The sequence below is a fragment of the Oncorhynchus gorbuscha genome, linkage group LG01, assembly GCF_021184085.1.
Source record: "Oncorhynchus gorbuscha isolate QuinsamMale2020 ecotype Even-year linkage group LG01, OgorEven_v1.0, whole genome shotgun sequence".
NCBI classification, from domain to species: Eukaryota; Metazoa; Chordata; class Actinopteri; order Salmoniformes; family Salmonidae; genus Oncorhynchus; species Oncorhynchus gorbuscha.
This window is the reverse complement of record NC_060173.1, coordinates 15,831,358-15,854,204: the sequence shown is the minus strand read 5'-3', so window position 1 is coordinate 15,854,204 and position 22,847 is coordinate 15,831,358. Positions and strand designations below refer to the sequence as shown.

Below are 22,847 nucleotides of genomic sequence, written 5' to 3'. Positions count from 1 at the left end.
CAGTAGTAGTAGTAGTAAACGGGTTCTACAGTAGGAGTCGTCGTGGTGGTTCTACAGTAGTAGTAGTAGTGGTAGTAGTAGTAAACGGGTTCTACAGTAGGAGTCGTCGTGGTGGTTCTACAGTAGTAGTAGTAGTGGTAGTAGTGGTAGTAGTAGTAACAGGTTCTACAGTAGGAGTCGTCGTGGTGGTGCTACAGTAGCAGTAGTAGTAACGGGTTCTACAGTAGGAGTCGTCGTGGTGGTGCTACAGTAGTAGTAGTAGTAGTAGTGGTAGTAGTAGTAGTAGTAACAGGGTCTACAGTAGGAGTCGTCGTGGTGGTGCTACAGTAGTAGTAGTAGTAGTAGTAGTAACGGGTTCTACAGTAGGAGTCGTCGTCATAGTGGTGCTACAGTAGTAGTAGTAGTAGTGGTAGTAGTAGTAGTAGTAGTAGTAACAGGTTCTACAGTAGGAGTCGTTGTCGTAGTGGTGCTACAGTAGTAGTAGTAGTAGTAGTAGTAGTAGTAGTAGTAGTAGTAGTAGTAGTAATGGGTTCTACAGTAGGAGTCGTTGTGGTGGTGCTACAGTAGTAGTAACAGGTTCTACAGTAGGAGTCGTCGTGGTGGTGCTACAGTAGTAGTAGTAGTAGTAGTAGTAACGGGTTCTACAGTAGGAGTCGTCGTGGTGGTGCTACAGTAGAAGTAACTAAATAAACAAACATCGGCATTTTGAAAGCGTATTTTTATCATTATTTTATTAATGAAAGCATAAAGATGCCATTATTAGTTCCATTGTTTTAGTTTGAACGTGCAGACTGGCACTAAGAACAGAGGGAAAGTTTCCCTAGTCAGCTCCATTATTAGTTCCATTGTTTTAGTTTGAACGTGCAGACTGGCACTATGAACAGAGGGAAAGTTTCCCTAGTCAGCTCCATTATTAGTTCCATTGTTTTAGTTTGAACGTGCAGACTGGCACTAAGAACAGAGGGAAAGTTTCCCAGTCAGCTCCATTATTAGTTCCATTGTTTTAGTTTGAACGTGCAGACTGGCACTAAGAACAGAGGGAAAGTTTCCCTAGTCAGCTCCATTATTAGTTCCATTGTTTTAGTTTGAACGTGCAGACTGGCACTAAGAACAGAGGGAAAGTTTCCCTAGTCAGCTCCATTATTAGTGCAATGCCCCTTAAAGTGTTGCTCTGTCCTACCCAGTGTGACAAAGTGGGGGTCCACCCCCTCCCTCCCCTTCCCCATGGGCGAGGTCCGTCTTCTGTGCGTGGCTCTGCGGCCCATCCCGTGCCCCCTGCCCTCGTGCCTTGAACGCTTTCAGTGGATAAAACTGGAGAACTGCAATGCAATCCCATTGTATACCACTCAGGAGCCATGAACAATATGAAAAATGTATATTGTCCTGCTAATTACAGGGTTAATAATATATCTGTGAGAATATCCAACAAGCTTTTATATCATTCTAAATTAATAATAAAATAACAATAATAATCGCTTTGTTTAAAAAATAACAATATTTTGGAGATGATATAGTTGTAAAATTAGCAAGAAAAAGTCCATTCTTGAACATGGTGTGACACATTGTTACTAATTTGTAAATAAAGCTAATTTGTTTTTTTTAGAATGATTTATTTCTGTTTTTAGAGGGAGAGAAACCTCATGGGTCTCCCAGTCAAGGCCGGCACGGGTATTGGACCAGCATCTGTCTTAGACCGTTGCACCACTCAGGCACTGTACAGCATGCCCAGTTGGGAGTGGCCTACAGTACTACAGTAAGACCAAAATAAAATGATTAAAAACCTTAGTGTAACAACAGTTTTAGTAAGTAATATTGAAGTCGTACACAATTATCATTTTCTATTTAGGTTTATGTCGCCCATTCATTGTCAGAGACACAGTAGGACCCAAAAGCATAATCAGTGCTTTAACTGTCCTTGCGCTGGTCTGGAGAAATTAAGTGGTGACGCAGGGTATCGTAGTAAACCACAAATTACCTCTAAATCCCGCAGCATAATCGCAAAACTTTTAGTGGAGCAACCACTGTAGTAATGCTACTAGCGGTTGTCATGACGTTGGCCTCTTTGGGTATAGCAACCCCATCCCCCTCTCCCTGCCTCCCCCTTGCTTCCTTCAACTAGGCTGCTGTGGCCAGAGGTCGTAAATTCCTGAGAAGACCTCCTCGTGGACACACAGTATACAGAGTAGATTTTCATGGAGCACAAAGGAATTTCTTCCACCTCACAGAACTTGAGGTACGAACAAATTTAATGTTCCGGAGAAAGTATAAAAGGTCGGTGAAGAATCCAGCTACGAACTGGTTCGTTTGTTACAACTTGGGGAAGCTCATGGGAGACGGTGTGGCCACATTACCATAACACTGTTTATATAATAGCCTCAGATATGAGGTTTACATCTAATTGTTGTGTAAGATGAATGAGTGAGTATGATACTGTTTGTATAATTGTGTAATATGACTTTGGACTGTTTAATTAAGAAAAATACAATTCCCTTTTGATTTGAACAAAATCAGAGGACCGCCCCTGAGCCCAGTTAGGGTCAGACATCCTGGGACAGCCCTCTTCGGCCCTTCCGAATAAAACCCCCACTCTGGTTTTCGATCAGCAGACCAAGCTTACCTCAATTACGAGATGGCTAAAGGTTTCAGACCATGTTTTTCTCCATTAGGAGGGCAAAGGTTGTAGACCATTGCTGAATCTTTTAACCATACCACGTGGTTAAACTCTTAGACTATCGATACCGACAGAATAAGAACAAGTCTTTGATATTAATTACTAGTATGCAGCTAGGAATTCGGTATCATTGAACGCGAAGAACGACAACCGCCGAAACACCCGTTCTATAACGAATGTCACTCTGAACAATCCCCTCTAACCACAACCGAGAGAGAAAGGGAGAAAGATGGACGATTCTACAAAAGAAATGAACTTTTCACCAGCGATCAAGACGACACACTGAGCGTAAATATATATATTGATTGCAATTGTTCCCGAATGAGTGAGCGTTCATGTGCAAAGGATTAGCATTTCAATTGTTATAATTATCACACTGTAGTGACTTCTTAGTCGACCCCCACTTCCCCTTTTGTCTAACAAGCCGCCATGCCGGTTTAGCCCACTAGGGCACATTCTCCTATCATTTCATGTAACCACATTTACCTTGTTTGTTTGTTTGTTTATGCATTTCTTTGAATTACTTAGTTAGTAATAAATAAATGATTTAAGACAAGAGTATGGACTCATAGTGAAGACTGGGTTCGTGCAGATAACCAACTATTTACGATGTTTGGAATGAGACTAACGTGAGGTAAAGTAAATAATTAATTAATTCGAAGACTAATTGATCAGATAAAATATCTAAAAAGTTATTTTAGGAAATGATAACTTTGTAACCCGAATATTTTTCCTTGGTGCCCCGACTTCCTAGTAATTACGGTTACATTACGATTAATCAGTCTAATCGCGTAAAAACTAATTACAGAGAATCTTTGATTAAAACTATCAGTCTTTAGTTAATGATAGTAAAGACACGACACAGTGTTACGTATGTAGCTCCATTGTTGTGTCTTACTTTGGGAACGTGTGGGTTGAACTCCACAGCTCTGTGTATGGCTTCTACAGCATTCATCTCTGCTGTACTCAACCCTCGCCTCGACGCTGCCTCTGGAGAGAACCTGCATGGGGAACACGGGACACCAGTGTGTGTGTAAGAATGTGGGTCATTGAGTGTATGTGAAAGTGTAGTGTGTGTGTACCTGCAGTCATAGGGGCTACTATGCTAAGATAAATGGAATCCTCTCAGTCTTATACGCAGAACTAGGATATCTAGGGGGTGTTTTAAAATGCCCTAACCCATTTCAAAACAGAATCACTCAATATCATTCTCTCTGTCACACGAATATCCCCAGGCTAACTTCTAAATACTACTTCAGGTATGTGAACCACTTGGTGCCATTGTAACAGTAGTAAAAGGATACTCACTTGTCTGATACCGCCCTGGCTTTGAGCAAGGCTGCTGTGTAGCATATTGTTGCTGATTTGGGTAAACTAATATCTGTGGGGAGACAATCACATATCAACAGTGTTCTTTCTCCTCCACTTAACTAGAAGACATTTACACTAGACAGGGAAGGAATAGGGCCCCTAAGGGTTTTTACTGAAGGTATTGGAGGGTTTACAGGATTTCACTAGAATACAGTCTCATTTTACTTTAAGTCATATGGTAATGGTTGGATGTAGACTTTATTTTCTAATGATTTGTATTTTATGACTTTTGTTATGTAATGTCTGTCATTCAAATTTATGTCTCATCTCCAGAAATAAAATCACAGTGACACTGTTAGCACTGCAGAGGTGTCTCTTGAATGTCTGGTCATGGACCAATGAGCAACAGTTAACGTTGAACTTTTTTCACTTTAAGTGGTGTGTATGTCTTACCGTCGTACTTGGCTAGTACGGCCTGTACGTCTGCGTAGTTCTGCAGCTCTAGCAGCGACTCCAGCAGGTTCTCATGGATATTGAACATACTGAGGAGAGGGAACTCCTTCATTAACTGGAAAACATACAACTGTTGTTACATGTAATACCAGACAGGCAGTGAAACAACAGTCAGACTTTAGTAACCCTGCCCAGTCCCACACAGCCTCAAACCTAGCCTGGTGCCAGACCTATTTGCTCTGTCTTGCAAAATTGTCATGGCAATAAGAGATGACGCGACAGGAGCAGATCTGGGACCAGGCTACCTCCAACCACTTCCCCAGACTTCTATGTTCTGAGGCTGCAGAACATACTGTACATTTCCATTTCAGTCATTTAGCAGACACTCTTAACCAGAGCGACATGCGGGAACAAATTAAAGTGCCTTGCTCAAGGGCACAGATAGATTTTTTACAAAGTCGGCTCGAGGATTCAAACCAGCGACCTTTCAGTTACTGGCCCAATGCTCTTAACTGCTAGGCTACCTGCCGCCACTGTTGTTTCCTTACATGTTTTTGTTACATTTATCATACAAATGTATAGTGATTGAAAACATTGGCATGTAAAAAATTAGGCAAATCCTAACTTTTACCAAAGTCACATTTTCAACTAGTCCCCCCCCGACATCAATGCTGATCTAACAGACGATTCAAGTTCAGTGGGAACTACAGTAGGATTGGGGATTGGTCCGTAACCTCCTGGTGGCTTGGTGTATACTGTACTTACATCTCTCAACATTTTGACAGCTTCTCTGGTTCGGCCCAGCTTTCTAGAGCACATAGCAAGTCTCCTCTTAATGTAAACCAGAACATTGGTGTCCCTTCCTGAGAGAAACACCGCAGCAAAGTTATTTCAGCTGGTATAACACACAAGGACACACACACATCCGAGCACACACACTAATAGATTTATTTGCGTATATATGTAAGTGTTTGAGAGTGTGCGTCTGTGTTTCCAACCAGGTGCATGCGTAATCTTTTCGACTCTGTCTGTCTGTCTGTCTGTCTGTCTGTCTGTCTGTCTGTCTGTCTGTCTGTCTGTCTGTCTGTCTGTCTGTCTGTCTGTCTGTCTGTCTGTCTGTCTGTCTGTCTGTCTGTCTGTCTGTCTGTCTGTCTGTCTGTCTGTCTGTCTGTCTGTCTGTCTGTCTGTCTGTCTGTCTGTCTGTCTGTCTGTCTGTCTGTCTGTCTGTCTGTCTGTCTGTCTGTCTGTCTGTCTGTCTGTCTGTCTGTCTGTCTGTCTGTCTGTCTGTCTGTCTGTCTGTCTGTCTGTCTGTCTGTCTGTCTGTCTGTCTGTCTGTCTGTCTGTCTGTCTGTCTGTCTGTCTGTCTGTCTGTTTGGCTGTGTTTGTAGGTTCAACTGTGTGTATGTTTGACTGTATGTTTGGCTGTGTTTGTTTGTACTCTACTCACTGTGCTGTGCCTCGTACTGTGCACCATGGTGTTGAAGCTGTTGGCTGCGTCTGTAGCAGCCCTCTCCTGTCTTCAAGGCCTGTTTGAAGAGCTTCTCTGCCTCCACGATGGTGGTGGCCTCCTCCTCTGCCAGCAGGATGGACGCTGTTGCACAGCTAACAGGACAAGACAGACCAGTTGGAAAAGAGTGAAAATAATTTTTGGGGAAGACAACACAGAAGAGGAAGACAATAGAGTATATTTACAAATGTATGTGGACACCGATTCAAATGAGTGGATTCGGATGTATAAAATCGAGCACACATCCATGTAATCTCCATATGTTGTTGGACAGGATGCCACCTTTCCAACAAGTCAGGTCATCAAGTCAGCTGCTCCGGTAAACTGTAAGTGCTGTTATTGTGAAGTGGAAACGTCTAGGAGCAACAACGGCTCAGTTGTAAAGTGGTAAGCTTGTTGAATGCCAAGTTGTTTTTTGAAAACATTTTTTAAAATGTAACCTTTATTTAACTAGGCATGTCCGTTAAGAACAAATTCTTATTTACAATGACGGTCTAGGAACAGTGGGTTAACTGCCTTGTTCAGGGGCAGAACGACAGATTTTACCTGGTCAGCTCTGGGATTTGATCTTGCAACCTTTCAGTTACTGGCCCAACGCTCTAACCACTAGGCTACCTACCGCCCCAAAGTGATGGCTGGAGTGGTGTAAAGCCGCCGCCATTGGACTCTGGAGCAGTGGAAACGTGTTCTCTGGAGTGATGAATCACGCTTCACCCTCTGGCAGTCCGAAGGATGAATCTGGGTTTGGTGGAGTAGGTTGCCTACCCAACTGCATAGTGCCAACTGTAAAGTTTGGTGGAGGAGGAATAATGGTTCGGGCTAGGCCCCTTAGTTCCAGTGACGGGAAATCTTAACGCTACAATGACATTCTAGTGGAGTCTCTGCTTCCAACTGTGTGGCAATAGTTTGGGGAAGGGCCATTTCCTGTTTCAGCATGACAATGCCCCCGTGCAAAAACCGAGGCCCATGCAGACATGGTTTGTCGAGATCGGTGTGGAACAACTTGACTGGCCTGCACAGAGCCCTGACCTCAACCCCATCGAACACCTTTGGGATGAATTGGAAAGCCGACTGCGAGCCAGGCCTCACTAATGCTCTTGTGGCTGAATGAAAGCAAGTCCCTGCAGTAATGTTCCAAAAAAAAGCCTTCCCAGAAGAGTGGAGGATGTTGCAGCAGCAATAGGGGGGACCAACTCCATATTAATGCCCATGACTTTGTTTGACGAGCAGGTGTCCACATACTTTTGGTCATGTAGTGTAGCTGGAGGGAGAAACAGGGGAAGACCCCTAAAAAAGTATCCTGAAAGGCTGTGAAAATGTTGTATGTGTGTGTGTGTGTGTGTGTGTATATCTCACACTTTATAGTCAGGCTGTATATACAACAGTATACAGGTGGGGTTGATACAACCTCAATTGAGGAAGAGTTGAAGAGACCTCATTGAAGATTCCTCAGAAAAATAATAGGTTATTTTCAAGTAATGCATGAGTGAACTGAGGCCAACCATGTTCCACAGCATCTGTGTAGGTGAAAACTACTCACTCCTCTAGTTCCAGTGATTCGTGTGCAGCAGAGATTCGTGCCTGTGGGTTCCTCTCTCTCCACGCTTTCTGCATTACTAAAAACACACACACACATTAGTAAGTGTTATTGAGGTCAGAGAGGTACGATACTACCTGTGAACATGAATCACACCTCCCTGGAGATGGGGTGAGTGACAGGGTGTGGTGTGTGTCTCTCTGGGTGCGTGTGTGTGTGTCTCTGGGTGCGTCTCTGGGTGCTAGTGTGTGTGTGTCTCTGGGCGCTGTGTGTTTGTGTGTGTCTCTGGGTGCTGTGTGTCTGGGTGCTGTGTCTGTGCGTCTCTGGGTGCTGTGTGTGTCTCGGTGCTGTGTGTGTCTCTGGGTGCTGTGTGTGTGTGTGTGTGTGTGTGTGTGTGTGTGTGTGTGTGTGTGTGTGTGTGTGTGTGTGTGTGTGTGTGTGTGTGTGTGTGTGTGTTTCTCTAGGTGTGTGTGTGTGTGTGTGGGTGTGTGTGTGTGTGTGTGTGTGTGTGTGTGTGGGTTGATGTGTGTGTGTGTGTTGTGTGTGTGTGTGTGTGTGTGTGTGTGTGTGTGTGTGTGTGTGTGTGTGTGTGTGTGTGTGTGTGTGTGTGTGTGTGTGTGTGTGTGTGTGTGTGTGTGTGTGTGTGTGTGTGTGTGTGTGTCTCTCTGGGTGATGTGTGTGATGTGTGGGTGTCTCTGGGTGCTGTGGGTGTGTGTGTGTGTGTGTCTCTGGGTTGATGTGGGTGTGTGTGTGTCTCTGGGTGCTGTGCGTGTGTGTGTGTGTGTCTCTGGGTGCTGTGTGTGTGTGTCTCTGGGTTGATGTGTGTCTGGGTGTGTGTGTGTGTGTGTGTGTGGTGTGTGATGTGTGTGTGTGTGTGTGTGTGTGTGTGTGTGTGTGTGTGTGTGTGTGTGTGTCTCTGGGTGTTTCTCTAGGTGCTATGTGTGTGTGTCTGGGTGCTGTGTGTCTCTGGGTGACGTATGTGTGTCTCGGTGCTCTGTGTGTGTCTCTCTGGGTGGGTGTCTCTGGGTGCTGTGTGTGTGTGTGTGTCTCTGGGTGACATGTGTGATGTGGGCGTCTCTGGGCGATGTGGTCGTCTCTGGGCGATGTGGGCGTCTCTGGGCGATGTGGGCGTCTCTGGGCGATGTGGGCGTCTCTGGGCCTCTCTCTCGGTGATATGTGTGTGATGTGTGTGTCTCTGGGTGATGTGGGCTTGGTGTGTGTCTCTGGGTGATGTGTGCGATATGTGTGTCTCTGGGTGATGTGTGCGATATGTGTGTCTCTGGGTGATGTGTGCGATATGTGTGTCTCTGGGTGATGTGTGCGATATGTGTGTCTCTGGGTGATGTGGCCGATATGTGTGTCTCTGGGCGATGTCTCTGGGCGATGTGTGTGTCTCTGGGCGATGTGTGTGTCTCTGGGCGATGTAGGCGTCTCTGGGCCTCTCTCTCGGTGATATGTGTGTGATGTGTGTGTCTCTGGGTGATGTGGGCTTGGTGTGTGTCTCTGGGTGATGTGTGCGATATGTGTGTCTCTGGGTGATGTGTGCGATATGTGTGCGATATGTGTGTCTCTGGGTGATGTGTGCGATATGTGTGTCTCTGGGTGATGTGGCCGATGTGTGTGTCTCTGGGCGATGTCTCTGGGCGATGTGTGTGTCTCTGGGCGATGTGTGCGTCTCTGGGCGATGTGTGCGTGTTCCTTACTGGCGTCAGCTGGCCGGAGGTGGTCAGAGTCGCATGTGAAAAAGGTCTGGTGGTCTTGTGCCGAGAGATTCATATCGTAATACGTGAGTGGCTCTCGGCCCGTCACCCACGTATACCTGGTAGACACACACACACACACGGTCAAAATAATGTTCATGGTCCTACTAAAAGTCTGGGCGGAGTGAGAGAGGTGGAGAGATCTAGAATGAAAGAGAGAGGTGGAGAGATCCAGAATGAAAGAGAGAAAGTGGAGAGATCTAGAATGAGGTGAATGCACCAATTTGTAAGTCGCTCTGGATAAGAGCGTCTGCTAAATGACTTAAATGTAAATGTAAAGAGAGAAAGTGGAGAGATCTAGAATGAAAGAGAGAAAGTGGAGAGATCTAGAATGAAAGAGAGAAAGTGGAGAGATCTAGAATGAAAGAGAGAAAGTGGAGAGATCTAGAATGAAAAAGAGAAAGTGGAGAAATCTAGAATGAAAGAGAGGAAGTGGAGAGATCTAGAATGAAAGAGAGGTGGAGAGATCTAAGTTGAAAGAGAGAAAGTGGAGAGAGAGAAAAGAAATAGAGAAAAGGGGAGGGCTGCACTAGGCAGCACTGGTCTAATAACATGGGCTCCTGGTGAGGCAGGAATTCTCTCAGCCTGTTGACACCATGTCAGACCCAGCCATTACTACCAACTCTCTCGAGGTGAGAGAGCGAGAGCGAGCAGACATAGCAGAGCACAGAAACAGAGAGAGGGAAGGAGGGAAGAACAGGACAGAGTATGGAAAAGAGTGAAGAACACAGAGGAGATGAGGAGAGAAACAGGGGTACTTGAGGAAGGGATCACGTGACTCACCGGTTATATTCCGCCCCTCGAAATAAATTCAGTGGATTTCGCCATACTTTACATTCTGAGGGAACAAGAGGAGAAAGACATTGTTCGGGATGGTTTTTAGGCGGATCCGACAAAGTAGACTCCTAAATGTACTCCTGAGCAAGTTAGGGATCAAGTGTACATCATGAAATTCCTACACTAAATTACACTACAGTAAGGCAACTTCATAGCTTCTGTAATCTTCAGGTCAGTACTACCAGACTGCATCCCAAATCCACAGGTCTTCATCACTAGCCAGTCCATCTTAAAATCCCCCTCCTTTCCCCAGACATGGGGATTACAACAGCAAATCATTCTAAAGCAATTTCACCAATCACGCAGTGTTGATTCAATACAGCTCAGATAATCCCATTTCACTCAACGAAAACAAAAACACTGGATTCGTCAGTGGTGTTGGAGCGAACGATAAGGCAATAAGGTACTAAATGCTCTATTTGTCTGTAGTAGGCCTAAATGCTCTAATGTGTAGGCAGATTCTCCATCTGTTATCTCTATTAATGAGCTGGGCTGTCTTTTCTTCTACCAACAAGGCAACAATAAACATGTCACCCCCCACAAATGATGCAGCGCCACCCCTTGAGATATCAGATGTGACTAAGAAATTTAAGTTAATTACTATAGTTTCCGCTTTGGGCCAATCAGTGTCATTATGCAAGTGCCGGATCTCTATGGCAAGACGCATCATTCACCCAAGTTCCCTCAAAGTCGTCCCAGTGCTGTCTGAGATATCGCGTGGGACTAACGTACGGACGGAGACAGATCCACAGTCCCCTCCCCGATATCATCTTGGGGGACAACAATATACTCCATCTGGCTTTAGTAAACCACAGGGTCTCAGGCCACTTCACTGAGGAGCTGGGTCACTAACAGTAAACACTCTGGTGAACGCTCACTGAAGGCTTTTCCTAGTTTGTAAATGCTCCATCTAGTTAACGCTCTATATCTAGTGCATGCTCTATATATGTAGTGAATGCTCTACCCATATAGTAAATCTCTGAGTCTTACCAGACACACTCTGTCGGTTGGAGTCTGCGTCTCCGTTACTGCTGTTGGAGTTGGTTGGGGAGCTGTTGTCCACGCCGCCCAGCAGAGGGCGCAGGTGGCTCACTGACACCTGCTCGATGAAGGAAGTACCGTACTTCCTGAAGTACCACCACTCAAATATCTGACAGGAGACCAACACGAGGCAGTTGATTCAGGGAGGATTCAGTAGGGTCAGAGCCATAGAGAAACAATATGTGACTGTATAATTGGTATGACTGATCTATTCCAAAAACGGTCTTTAGGGCCGTGTCGAATTAGTTGAATGTTTTTTGGGTTACATCACTCATACCACTGATAGGTTTGATAGGACTGTCTTCGACTTAGAGGGTCTTTGATTTCTGGTATTATGCCACTAAGTGCAATGTAACACAGGCTAGCACAGGATTTCTCATTTCTGAAGAGCCCTAATGCTCTTAAAATATGAAAGTAAAAGCATCTACACAAAAATGTGCAAACTTTCTTACATGTTCTCTTTTAGCATTGCCCAATCAAGACAGGGCCCATTACGCAACTCTATTTCAACACTGGCTGACACACATACAAAATCCTTGACTGTTTGTATCTGGAATGTCATCCACAACTGGTATTGCCTTGTCTACATTACTTCTAGTCCTGGTGATACAGTAATGCCCTATTACCTAACCGTCTTAGTCTCAACTGACTGTAATTAATACAACAAGAATCCATCTGTATTTTAACACATCACAGTCCAGGCACATATAATCTCATCTCTACTGTAATTATTCATAGGACACAATGAAGGCTTAAGAGCCCTATGAGACTCATCGTCGTTACCAGGCAACTAAACAAACTGGCCAACCCACAGAGAGGAATGAGGTTCGCTAGTTAAAGCTACCGTAGCTATCTTATTTTTTAGTTTGCATTTTCTTTGGAAGAAAGACCCTTGTAGCACAGTTCACTCTCACCATACAACAGACACACGAGGCTCAACTTGGTGGTCCTGTGTGGCTCAGTGGGTAAGACCAGTGTTGGGGGATCAATTCCCACTGGCATCACACAATACTTAAGTGTAGTGTAGGCTATGCACTCCCTGTACTGCAAATATCTTGCTTTGGATACAAATCTTCTGCTAAATGGCATAGATCATCATATACTAAAATGTATGCACTCACTGGACTGTAAGCAGAGAGGAAGAGGCACAAGCAAGAGGGTTTACTCCACCCAATTTTTTTTGTATAGAGGTCAATGAGAGCGTGTTGAATTTGGCCAACAAAAATGTAATTGCTAAGTGCGGTATATTTGATTGAATAGAATTTCTGTAATTGTTAGGTTGCTATGAAAGCACTTATATAAAAGTGGACACGTGGCATTTTGGCAAAGTCGACTATTTTATATCGCAGTTGTGCCCGTTGTTGACATGTACATCTGCCCTCTCATTGGCTAGAATGGTCCCACCTGATCTCGCCTCCTCCCACCTGCCTTCCATCTTTGAGGACATGCATTTACATTGTTAGAGCGGTCACTCAAATATCTTATCAATATAATAGAATCATTTGATCTAAGTCGCTTTGGATAAATGTGCTAAATGTCATAATATGAATATAATAAACTTACCAGTATGAGTCCTGATATCAAGGAGGATGTCCCTGTCAGAGCCACGTAGAATTTGGGTGTCAGGGTGTTCAGAAACATGCTTACTGTAGAGGAGACAGAAAGACACAGCATTGTTAGTGTTACACACACCACCATGGCATTAGAAACAATAGAGCTACAATGATTACCCCCAGTGGCATCAACCACATTAGCCCATATTACAGGAATTCAAAGGCTTTTATACACAATTCTAATGCACCATGTTTCACCAAGTCCTGCAACACGGAACAGCGGATATCAGAACAGTGGTTTGAGTTGGTCAATGTTCATGTGTCACTCCACAATGATACAAATGATAGATTATTTACAAACCACGTTGTGGACCACTCAAAATGAGTTTTGAGACACTAAAAACCATCATAGTCAAACATGGTACAGGCATATTTTATAATGAATTATATAATCTAAACCAGTGGTTCCCAACAAGGGGTACGAGGACCCCTGGGGGTACTTGGCCTATCCACAGGCGGTACTTGAGAACTCATTAAACCTCCAGCCTACTGGTTAAATGCACACGAGGGGGTACTTCAGGGGAACTCCGGGCAGAGTAAAATTCAGTTGTTGGTACCGGAAAAGGTTGGGAACCACTGATCTATAGTGGTCTATAGTAGTCTATAGTATATCACAAGTATGCATAAACAATGTCTAGATAATTGTCTGAATCAACCGCACACCCAAAGCTAATTTATGAAGGAGGCAAAAGGCAAAATGGAGAAACAGGAAAAAGTCTCTACACTATAGTGGGGCTTTCTGTCAGTGGACTTTTAGTCAGCTCTGATGAAGGTCGCCTGACCGAAAGCTCAGTTATATACAAAAATTATAAGCATCTTTCCTGGTTCTGCATAAACATTAGGCACTTAAATAAACATCTGTGTGTTGCGCCCTCACAATGCTTACTCCTACAGATGCGGTCAAATAAAATAGTTATTTGTCACGTGCCAAATACAACAGGTATAGTCAATTCACCTTACCGTGAAATGCTTACTTACAAGCCCTTAACCAACAATGTAATTCAAGAAATAGATTTAAGAAAATATTTGCTAAATAAACTAAAGTCATTTTTAAAAATAAAATAACAAGGGGGGGAGTTTAATGTAAATAGTCCCGGTGGCCATTTGATTAATTGTTCAGCAGATTTATGGCTTGGGGATAGAAGCTGTTCAGGAGCTTTATGGACCTAGACTTGGTGCTCTGGTACTGCTTGTCGTGTGGTAGCAAAGAGAACAGTCAGTCTATGACTGGGTAGCTGGAGTCTTGGGCCTTCCTCTGACACTGCCTAGTATATAAGTCCTGGATGGCAGGAATCTTGGCCCCAGTGATGTACTGGGCCGGACACACTACCCTCTGTAGTGCCTTACGGTCAGATGCCGAGCAGTTGCCATATCAGGTGGGGATGCAACTGATCAGGATGCTCTCGATGATCCAGCTATAGAACTTTGAGGATCTGGGGATATATATTTTCAGTCTCCTGAGGCAGAAAAGGTGTTGTGCCCTCTTCACAATGGTCTTAGTGTGTTTGGACCATGATAGTTTGTTGGTGATGTGGACACCAAGGAACTTGAAGCCCTCAACCTGCTCCACTACAGCCCTGTCGATGTAAATAGGGGAGTGATCGGCCCTCCTTTTCCTGTAATCCACGATCAGCTCCTTTGTCTTGATCATGTTGAGGGAGATGTTGTTGGTCTCTGCCAGGTCTCTGACCTCCTCCCTGTAGGCTGTCTCATCGTTGTTGGTAATCAGGCTGTTGGTGACCACTTATGGTCGTCAGCAAACTTAATGATGGTGTTGGAGTCGTGGTCAGCCATGCAGTCGTGGGTGAACAGGGAGTACAGGAGGGAACTAAGCACGCACCCCTAAGGGGCCCCCGTGTTGAGGATCATCGTGGCAGATGTGTTGTTGCCTAGCCTTACCACCAGGGGCAGTCCGTCAGGAAGTCCAGTATCCAGTTGCAGAGGGTTGAGTACCATCCTGGTAATCAGTCTGGCTTCGCAGCCTTGTGAATGTTGACCTGTTTAAAGGTCTTGCTCACATCGGCTACGGAGAATGTGATCACACAGTTGTCCGGAACATAAAGGGATTTCTTATAAGCTTCTGGATTGGTGTCCCGCTCCTTGAAAGCGGCAGTTCTAGCCTTTAACTCGGTGCGACTGTTGCCTGTAATCCAAGGCTTTTGGTTGGGATATGTACGTACTGTCACTGTTGGGAAGACGTTGTCGATGTACTTGTTAATGAAGCTGGTGACTGAGGTGGTACACTCCTCAATGCTATTAGATGATTCCAGGAACATTTTCCAGTCTTTACTAACAAAACAGTCCTGTAGCGTAGCATCCGCATCATCAGACCACTTCCGTATTGAGGGTGTCACTGACACTTCCGGCTTTAGTTTTAGCTTGTAAGCAAGAATTGGGAGGATATAATTATGGTCAGATTTGCCAAATGGAGGGTAAGCTTTGTATGAGTCTCTGTGTGTGGCGTAAATGTGGTCTAGAGTTTTTTTCCCCCTCTGGTTACTGTTAGAAATGAGGTAAAACGGATTTAAGCTTGCCTGCATTAAAGTCCCTGGCCACTAGGAGTGCCGGATGAGCATTTTTTCTGGATGAGCATTTTCTTGTTTGCTTATGGCCTTAAACAGCTTGTTGAGTGCAGTCTTAGGTGCCAGCATCAGTTTGTGGTGGTAAATAGACGGATACGGAAAATATAGATGTCTAGATAGTGTGTGGTCTACAGCTTATCATGAGGTACTCTACCTCAGCCGAGCAATACCTTGAGACTTCTTTAATATTAGACATCGCGCACCAGCTGTTATTGACAAATAGATACACACCCACACCCTTCGTATTACCAGACGTAGCTGTTCTGTCCTGCCGATGCACGGAAAACCCAGCCAACTGTATATTATCCGTGTTGTCGTTCAGCCACGACTCAGTGAAAAACATAAGATATTACAGTTTTAATGTCCCGTTGGTAGAATAGTCTTGAACGGAGATCATCCAGTTTATTCTCCAGTAATTGCACATTGGCCAATAGAACAGATGTGGGAGGCGGGTTACCCACTCGCCGACGAATTCTCCCAAGGCACCCCGATCTCCACCCCATGTATTCAGTCTTTTCTTCATGTGAATGACAGGGATTTGGACCTGGTCTCGGAGAAGCAGCATATCCTTCGCTTCGGAATCATTAAAGAAAAAAAATCTTTGTCCAGTTCGAGGTGAGTAATCGCTGTTCCAGAAGCTGTTTTTCGGTCATAAGAGATGGTAGCAGCAACAATATGTACAAAATAACAAAATATTGCAGTTGGTAAGGGATCGTAAAACAGCAGCCGGCGCCATTTATGACACCATTGCACTTACAAAAAATAAAAATGGGGTCCTGCGCAGTTGTAAATCAAACAAATAGGCCTACACGGGTGAACACCAAATGCGTTTTCAATTTATATTTAGAAGGAAGCATGACCTGTGTAAGGGTGCCAATACATTTGACCGCGTCTGTAGCTATCATACACTTGATTAGGGCCAAGTGTATGATACAGCAGGTGACCATATGATCCAATGTCTCATTATCATTATTTTTTATTGTATGTTTGTATATATAATTATTTTTTATTTTTTTGTTACACTTGTCTGTTACTGTCACTTTGTCCTATCGTTGTCACATATCTTTTCACTTTTGTTTTGAATGTTCTTAATTGGAAAATGCAAAAGTAAAATACAAAACCCCCCACAAAAAAAACATAGGATACACTTACCCTAACTAATACTGCTAACCATCTAGATGTCACCATTATACATGCACATCCATTTGAGTCAAAATGTCGGCATGAACGGCAACAACACCGGGACACAGTGCCCTTCGTTCCCGCTTGACAAGCAATGCTGTCTGGCAAAGGCATGGGAAGTAGCTGCATAGTATCAGAGTGACAGTCACAGTAAGCACACGCATACGACGCATGACACAAGAGTACACCAGTCATCAGTACTTTAAAACTGAAAATGTACAATTATTTGGGTAAAACTAACAGTGAAATATGACTAACTTCTCCATCTTAATAACAGAAGTCCACACTCTGGCAATACGGAAGCTCACGGTTACGTGGTAAGAAACAGAAGATAAAATAAGAAAACGAAACACAGCTCAATCTAAAATGTCTAACCTATAGCAGAGCACTTGACTCACCCACTTCATTCCACATGCCCATCACTTTCCCTTTGACACCCACTTGTCTACACTCCGGGTCTACACTCCGGGTCTACACTCCGGGTCTACACTCCGGGTCTACACTCCGGGTCTACACTCCGGGTCTACACTCCGGGTCTACACTCCGGGTCTACAATTTGAGCTGCAGCTATCCTCTTCTCAGCTAAAGCCCTATGCAGAACACCCACAACACTACAACTAGATCATCTCATAACGAGGTGGACAGGGCTGCTGTTGTCTGTTCATAGGTTCGGCCTCAATGTGGGATTGTGGGTAATGTAGTAAACAAGGATGTGGTGGTAAAGGAGGACAAACCCCACTCAACTGCATCCCTGATAGTGTGGTGTAGCTGTAACAGTTTTAAGCCCTTCTCCTGGGCAGAAAAACCTGTTAGCATTCAATCATGTTAACACCACCTAAATGTTCAATTTCCCTTCCGTTGGTTTCAATTCGGCCTAGTTTCAGAGTGGGGGGTGCAAACAGCACTAGGGCCGGCGGCTCATTAGGCTATTTGTAGAAGGAATACTTGTACAGTTATAGTGGGGATAACAGGATGCTATTGGATGCTACTCCAGAAGGAAGCCGGGTGTTCCTTCTTAGGGAGACGCCAGTTATAGAGCGATCGGCTGGGACAAAGACCCCACTCAGACAGCCCTCCACTCAACCAGATACACACGCCCATCCCTCTACCACAGTAGCAGCTGGGCCCCTATGCCTATTCACCCTTCTGGAGTGGGTCTCCTCTCCTACTGAGAGGGGGGAATTATGGAGGAACCACAGCCACACAGACCTGACATAGACCACACTATGGGAGAGGCCTGTAGTGTGGCGTATAGGCCTATGTAAAATGTGGTGTTTACTCTACGTTGCTAGAATGTCAATGTTGCAGAACCGGATGCAGAGTCAAGTCTGTCTGGCACCTTTAAACATCATAATAGCACAGAGGAAATGAAAAGGTGTGATAAATAAACCTGACCCTGGATGCTCTGTTGAATTGCATTATGACACTGCAATATCAATACTATAAGGGCTTCACTCGTACTAGTTTAACTGTTGTAAGAGATTGAGAACATTGTAACATCAGTGTAAATATGAGGTAGCATAAATTGGTAATTCATTAAGGCTCAGCTGACCCACCATCGGTGATACCATGGTCTACAGAAAATGTAAACTGGCTTGATAATCAAGACAGCGATTCTAGCAGGGAAAAAACTAAATGTCATTGCAGACCAATAGATACAGTATGTGCCCTTCAGTAAGGACACCCAGGTGACTGCTGATAATGATAATAGAAACTGTTCTGTTCAGAATGATAAATCACACACAAAATCAGAAACTACTAGAGCTCTGTGTGGAGTCCATTTGCTATATTCTCCGCTTAGAACGTCCCCCTCTGTGTCACTGTGGTTTGGCTAGTAATGCCCAAATGTTTGTGGTTGCAGAGGCGATTAGCATCCACATCTGTCTCGGCTCGTATGGATGCTCCACGGCCGCCGCAGCACGGCCCATTTTGTGTTTTAACTACCTATGTGACCTTTTGGGAACACAGGAAGTGGGCTGGGTATCATCTCACCTGTTATGGCAGCCAAGGGAAGGTGAGACACTCGCATGGGTGATGAAGGGTTATGGCCCAATTTAAATGAAATGGTCTGGATAAAATGACTATCCAAAAGCTGGTGGTTGTATTCATTAGGCACAAAAATTGAATAAAACCGATTGAAACAGGGAGGGATTACCTGGCCAATAAACACTCATTTTTGTGGTCTGTTGCAAAACGTTTTGCTAGAGTGTTCCCTAAAGAATATAACCCTGCATTGAGATCCGTCACTGAGATCCCCACCCACACACATACTGTATGTTTAATATGGCTCAACCTTATACCAGATAGGGAGCCCTTTGCGTCTTCTTCATTTACCTACTGACACACATTCAGGTGTATTGATAAGACAATGGAGTAGCCTGGTGTTTCTCAGCAACAATGACCAAGAACAGAAACAGGTATCTATTCCCTACAGGCCTTGGTCCAAAACACTGCATTATATAGGGAATATAGTGCCATTGGGGACACAGGACAGGCCTATCTGCCAGGGACACTGGTATTCTAAACTAGCTCTATGGATCCTTATGTACACACAAGCTAGCAGATAACTTCAATGTATGAACACACACACACACACACACACAGGCACAGAGACAAAACAAACACACAAGTGTAAACAAACACACAGTACAGGTTAATGTTTATATGAACAGCCCCTCGGCTCACCCACACACGCGCAAACTGTTGAGTTCAGGAATAGAGACGAACAGTAGTTTCACTCTATGTAGCAACTGTACACTACACTATCAAAAATGTCATGAACATAGCCTAATTGATAACCCAACAGAAGAGCTCACCATCTCACCCCACTCAAGCTGTGTAAAGAGAAGCTGATGCACATTACGTAGGCTACAACACAGACTCTAGTATAGACTATAACTCACCTTCCATTTCTCTGTGACATCCGCTGTGATGATAGCCAGAGAAACCCACCACAGGAAAATCAAACCACACACAAAGAGCATACAGTGAGTCAAGGCAATCAAACCCAGTCTAAGAGCACACACACACAATGTGCTTGGGGGGGCCCCTCAATGCCCTCAGTCCAGCTTCTGTGTACGTGATAGGCAGCTGCTTTTGAGTGACAGCTGGCCAGGCCAATCATAATGCATGACTAGTCTGCCCTCTCTAGTGACACCGTAGAATCAGGAGGGGGTCTGTAAACCAGCGGCTCAACCAATCAAAAGCTCCCATTTTAATGTGGGGGTGGGCTGCTCTTTCACCTTCGCATGAAAAGGTAACCATGACAACCCCTCTCAACGACCCTACACGAGACTAGAAGACGTTAGAAGACGTAGCTAAGAGAGAGAGAGAGAAAGAGTGTGAATTGAAATAGTCTACTCCATTAATGCCATGTCTCAAACAGCTCGGAGATGGGATGTTGTCTTTCCGGACCTAATAAAAGACCGGAGTGGTTGAAACATTGTCAATGAACCACGTAGGAGAATAGAATGTAGTGGGTGTAGTTTCACTCTTCATTTATTTAATGAATAAACAAATCCAGCACCTGCTCTGTAATATTTTTCTGTTGCCTTTCTTCCAATAGAGCCTAATAAGAACCTGACAACTGCCAGAGAGCCCAATGTAATTAAATGTCTGATGTGATTGGTCTAAATCATACAGTGGTAGAGTTGTGAAGGAACATGACGAGGAATGTTATGCTTTTGTAAAGAAGATCCCTCTGAACCAACTACAATAAGGGCTCTCTGCTCTGAGCTTGTCTCGACTTCTTCTCAACAAAATCAACATGCCTTGAAGAGAGATGCTTGAACAACATCAATGAGTTGAATGCATTTGCATTTCAAAACACAAAGCGGAACATCTTATACATTGGTGTCCTTGAAAGCTCGATCACTATCACCAACCTAGCAGGCAAGTTGTTTGACTCTTCACACAGTGGTTCTTGTTCCATACTTCATCCACATATCATGGAGGCCACACTTAGTCAGACTGACTTACTGACTGAGGCTCCTGAGGATAAGGGGAACTGCTATAGCTCTGAGGGTGGCTTTGATAGAATCACACCATCAGCTGAAGCCTGAGGGACCACAGCTTACTGAAGCCTGAGGGACCAGAGCTTACTGGAGTCATTTCCACTGAATAAGAGCCCAACTGGTAAATCCACCTGTTCTGGCAAACTGGCTTTGGATCATTAGAAATTGTACCAGTGTGAGTGCAAACATTATCAAAGTGTGCCTCAATTAAGCAGCAACGTGCTTTACTGTAAAAGGTTATTGAAAAGACACTGGTCAGTGACAGGTAAACTTGATCTGGATTGTTTATTACAACAGTAAACACTGTCCAACAAAGCTCTATCTGAACAGGCAGTTAACCCACTGTTCCTAGGCCGTCATTGAAAATAAGAATTTGTTCTTAACTGACTTGCCTAGTTAAATAAAGGTAAAAAAATGTTTAAAAGAAAATCTCAGCAGTCCCTTGAAAAACCATCAAGGCCATTTGTGAATAAATAACAAACACCTTAATATAAAATAAAAATTATTATTATTATTTTACTTCCCTCAGGTTCTAGTTACCAACTAAGCTTCTCACTAAAACAAAAATAGCAGTAGTGGGCAGATACCACAGAAACCCGATCCTGAGCCATCCGTTTCTACTGCTCATAGGGCAGGCCGGGTAACCACGGTAACAGAAAGTGACAGCTGGTTGCCGTCAAAGTTATATACGCCGTTATCAAACTTCCAAAACAAAAATAGCTGATCGTGGACTTCAGGAAACAGCAGAGGGAGCACCCCCCCTATCCACATCGAAGGGACAGCAGTGGAGAAGGTGGAAAGTTAAGTTCCTTGGCGTACACATCACAGACAAACTGAAGCGGTCCACCCACACATACAGTGTGGTGAAGGCGCAATAGCACCTCTTCAACCTCAGGAGGCTGAAGAAATTTGGCCTGTCACCCAAAACCCTGAGAAACTTTTACAGCTGCACAAACGAGAGCATTCTGTCGGGCTCACAGCCTGCCCTCAACCGCAAGGCTCTCCAGAAGGTAGCGAGGTCTGCACAACGCACCATCAGGGGCAAACTACCTGCGCTCCAGGACACCTACACCACCCGATGTCACAGGAAGGCCAAAAAGATCAGCAAGGACATCAACCACCCGAGCCACTGCCTGTTCAGCCTGCTAGGTCAGTGCAGGTGCATCAAAGCTGGGACTGAAAGAATGAAAAACAGCTTCTATCTCAAGGCCATCAGACTGCTAAACAACAATCACTAACTTAAGAGAGGGTGCTGCCTACATTGAGACCCAATCACTGGCCACTTTAATAAATGGATCACTAGTCACTTTATACAATACCACTTTAATAAAGGTTTACATATCTTACATTCCTCATATCATATGTATATACTGTATTTTAAACCATCTATTGCAACTTGGCTATACCGCTCGGCCATCGCTCATCCATATACTTAGATGTACATATTCTCATTCACCCCTTTAGATTTGTGTGTATTATGTAGTTGATAGGGAATTGTTAGATTACTTGTTAGATATTACTGCACTGTCGGAACTAGAAGCACAAGCATTTCGCTACACTCGCACTAACATCTGCTAACAATGTGTTTGTGACAAACAACATTTGATTTGACACACTACACTGCTAGAAGAGATTGACACACTACACTGCTAGAAGAGATTGACACACTACACTGCTAGAAGAGATTGACACACTACTGCTAGAAGAGATTGACACACTACACTGCTAGAAGAGATTGACACACTACACTGCTAGAAGAGATTGACACACTACACTGCTAGAAGAGATTGACACACTACACTCCTAGAAGAGATTGACACACTACACTGCTAGAGGAGATTGACACACTACACTGCGAGAAGAGATTGACACTGCTAGAAGAGATTGACACACTACACTGCTAGAAGAGATTGACACACTACAATGATAGAAGAGATTGACACACTACTGCTAGAAGAGATTGACACACTACACTGCTAGAAGAGATTGACACACTACACTGCGAGAAGAGATTGACACACTACACTGCTAGAAGAGATTGACACACTACATTGATAGAAGAGATTGACACACTACACTGCTAGAGGAGATTGACACACTACACTGCTAGAAGAGATTGACACACTACACTGCTAGAGGAGATTGACACACTACACTGCGAGAAGAGATTGACACTGCTAGAAGAGATTGACACACTACACTGATAGAAGAGATTGACACACTACACTGCTAGAGGAGATTGACACACTACACTCCTAGAAGAGATTGACACACTACACTGCTAGAAGAGATTGACACACTACACTGCTAGAGGAGATTGACACACTACACTGCTAGAAG

At 44.3% G+C, this 22,847-nt stretch overlaps 1 protein-coding gene across 8 annotated transcripts in view; it reads right to left on the bottom strand.

Annotated features, from left to right (window-relative positions):
• LOC124033617 (suppressor of tumorigenicity 7 protein homolog) overlaps positions 1 to 22,847 on the bottom strand; it is a 92,809-nt gene that overhangs the window by 9,458 nt on the left and 60,504 nt on the right. For 6 of the 8 annotated variants that reach the window (XM_046345776.1, XM_046345729.1, XM_046345785.1 and 3 more), the window contains 10 exons: positions 12,681 to 12,763; positions 11,067 to 11,226; positions 10,023 to 10,077; positions 9,183 to 9,298; positions 7,483 to 7,558; positions 5,883 to 6,037; positions 5,201 to 5,298; positions 4,436 to 4,550; positions 3,980 to 4,052; positions 3,570 to 3,672 (listed from right to left, as the gene is read on the bottom strand). In XM_046345776.1, coding sequence (XP_046201732.1) covers positions 3,570 to 3,672; positions 3,980 to 4,052; positions 4,436 to 4,550; positions 5,201 to 5,298; positions 5,883 to 6,037; positions 7,483 to 7,558; positions 9,183 to 9,298; positions 10,023 to 10,077; positions 11,067 to 11,226; positions 12,681 to 12,758 — 1,029 coding nt within the window. In that variant the 5' untranslated portion in view covers positions 12,759 to 12,763. Of the gene's footprint in view, positions 1 to 3,569; positions 3,673 to 3,979; positions 4,053 to 4,435; positions 4,551 to 5,200; positions 5,299 to 5,882; positions 6,038 to 7,482; positions 7,559 to 9,182; positions 9,299 to 10,022; positions 10,078 to 11,066; positions 11,227 to 12,680; positions 12,764 to 16,892; positions 17,042 to 19,397; positions 19,532 to 22,847 lie in introns of those variants that run through there. The other 2 variants (XM_046345757.1, XM_046345739.1) reach the window with 2 other exon arrangements.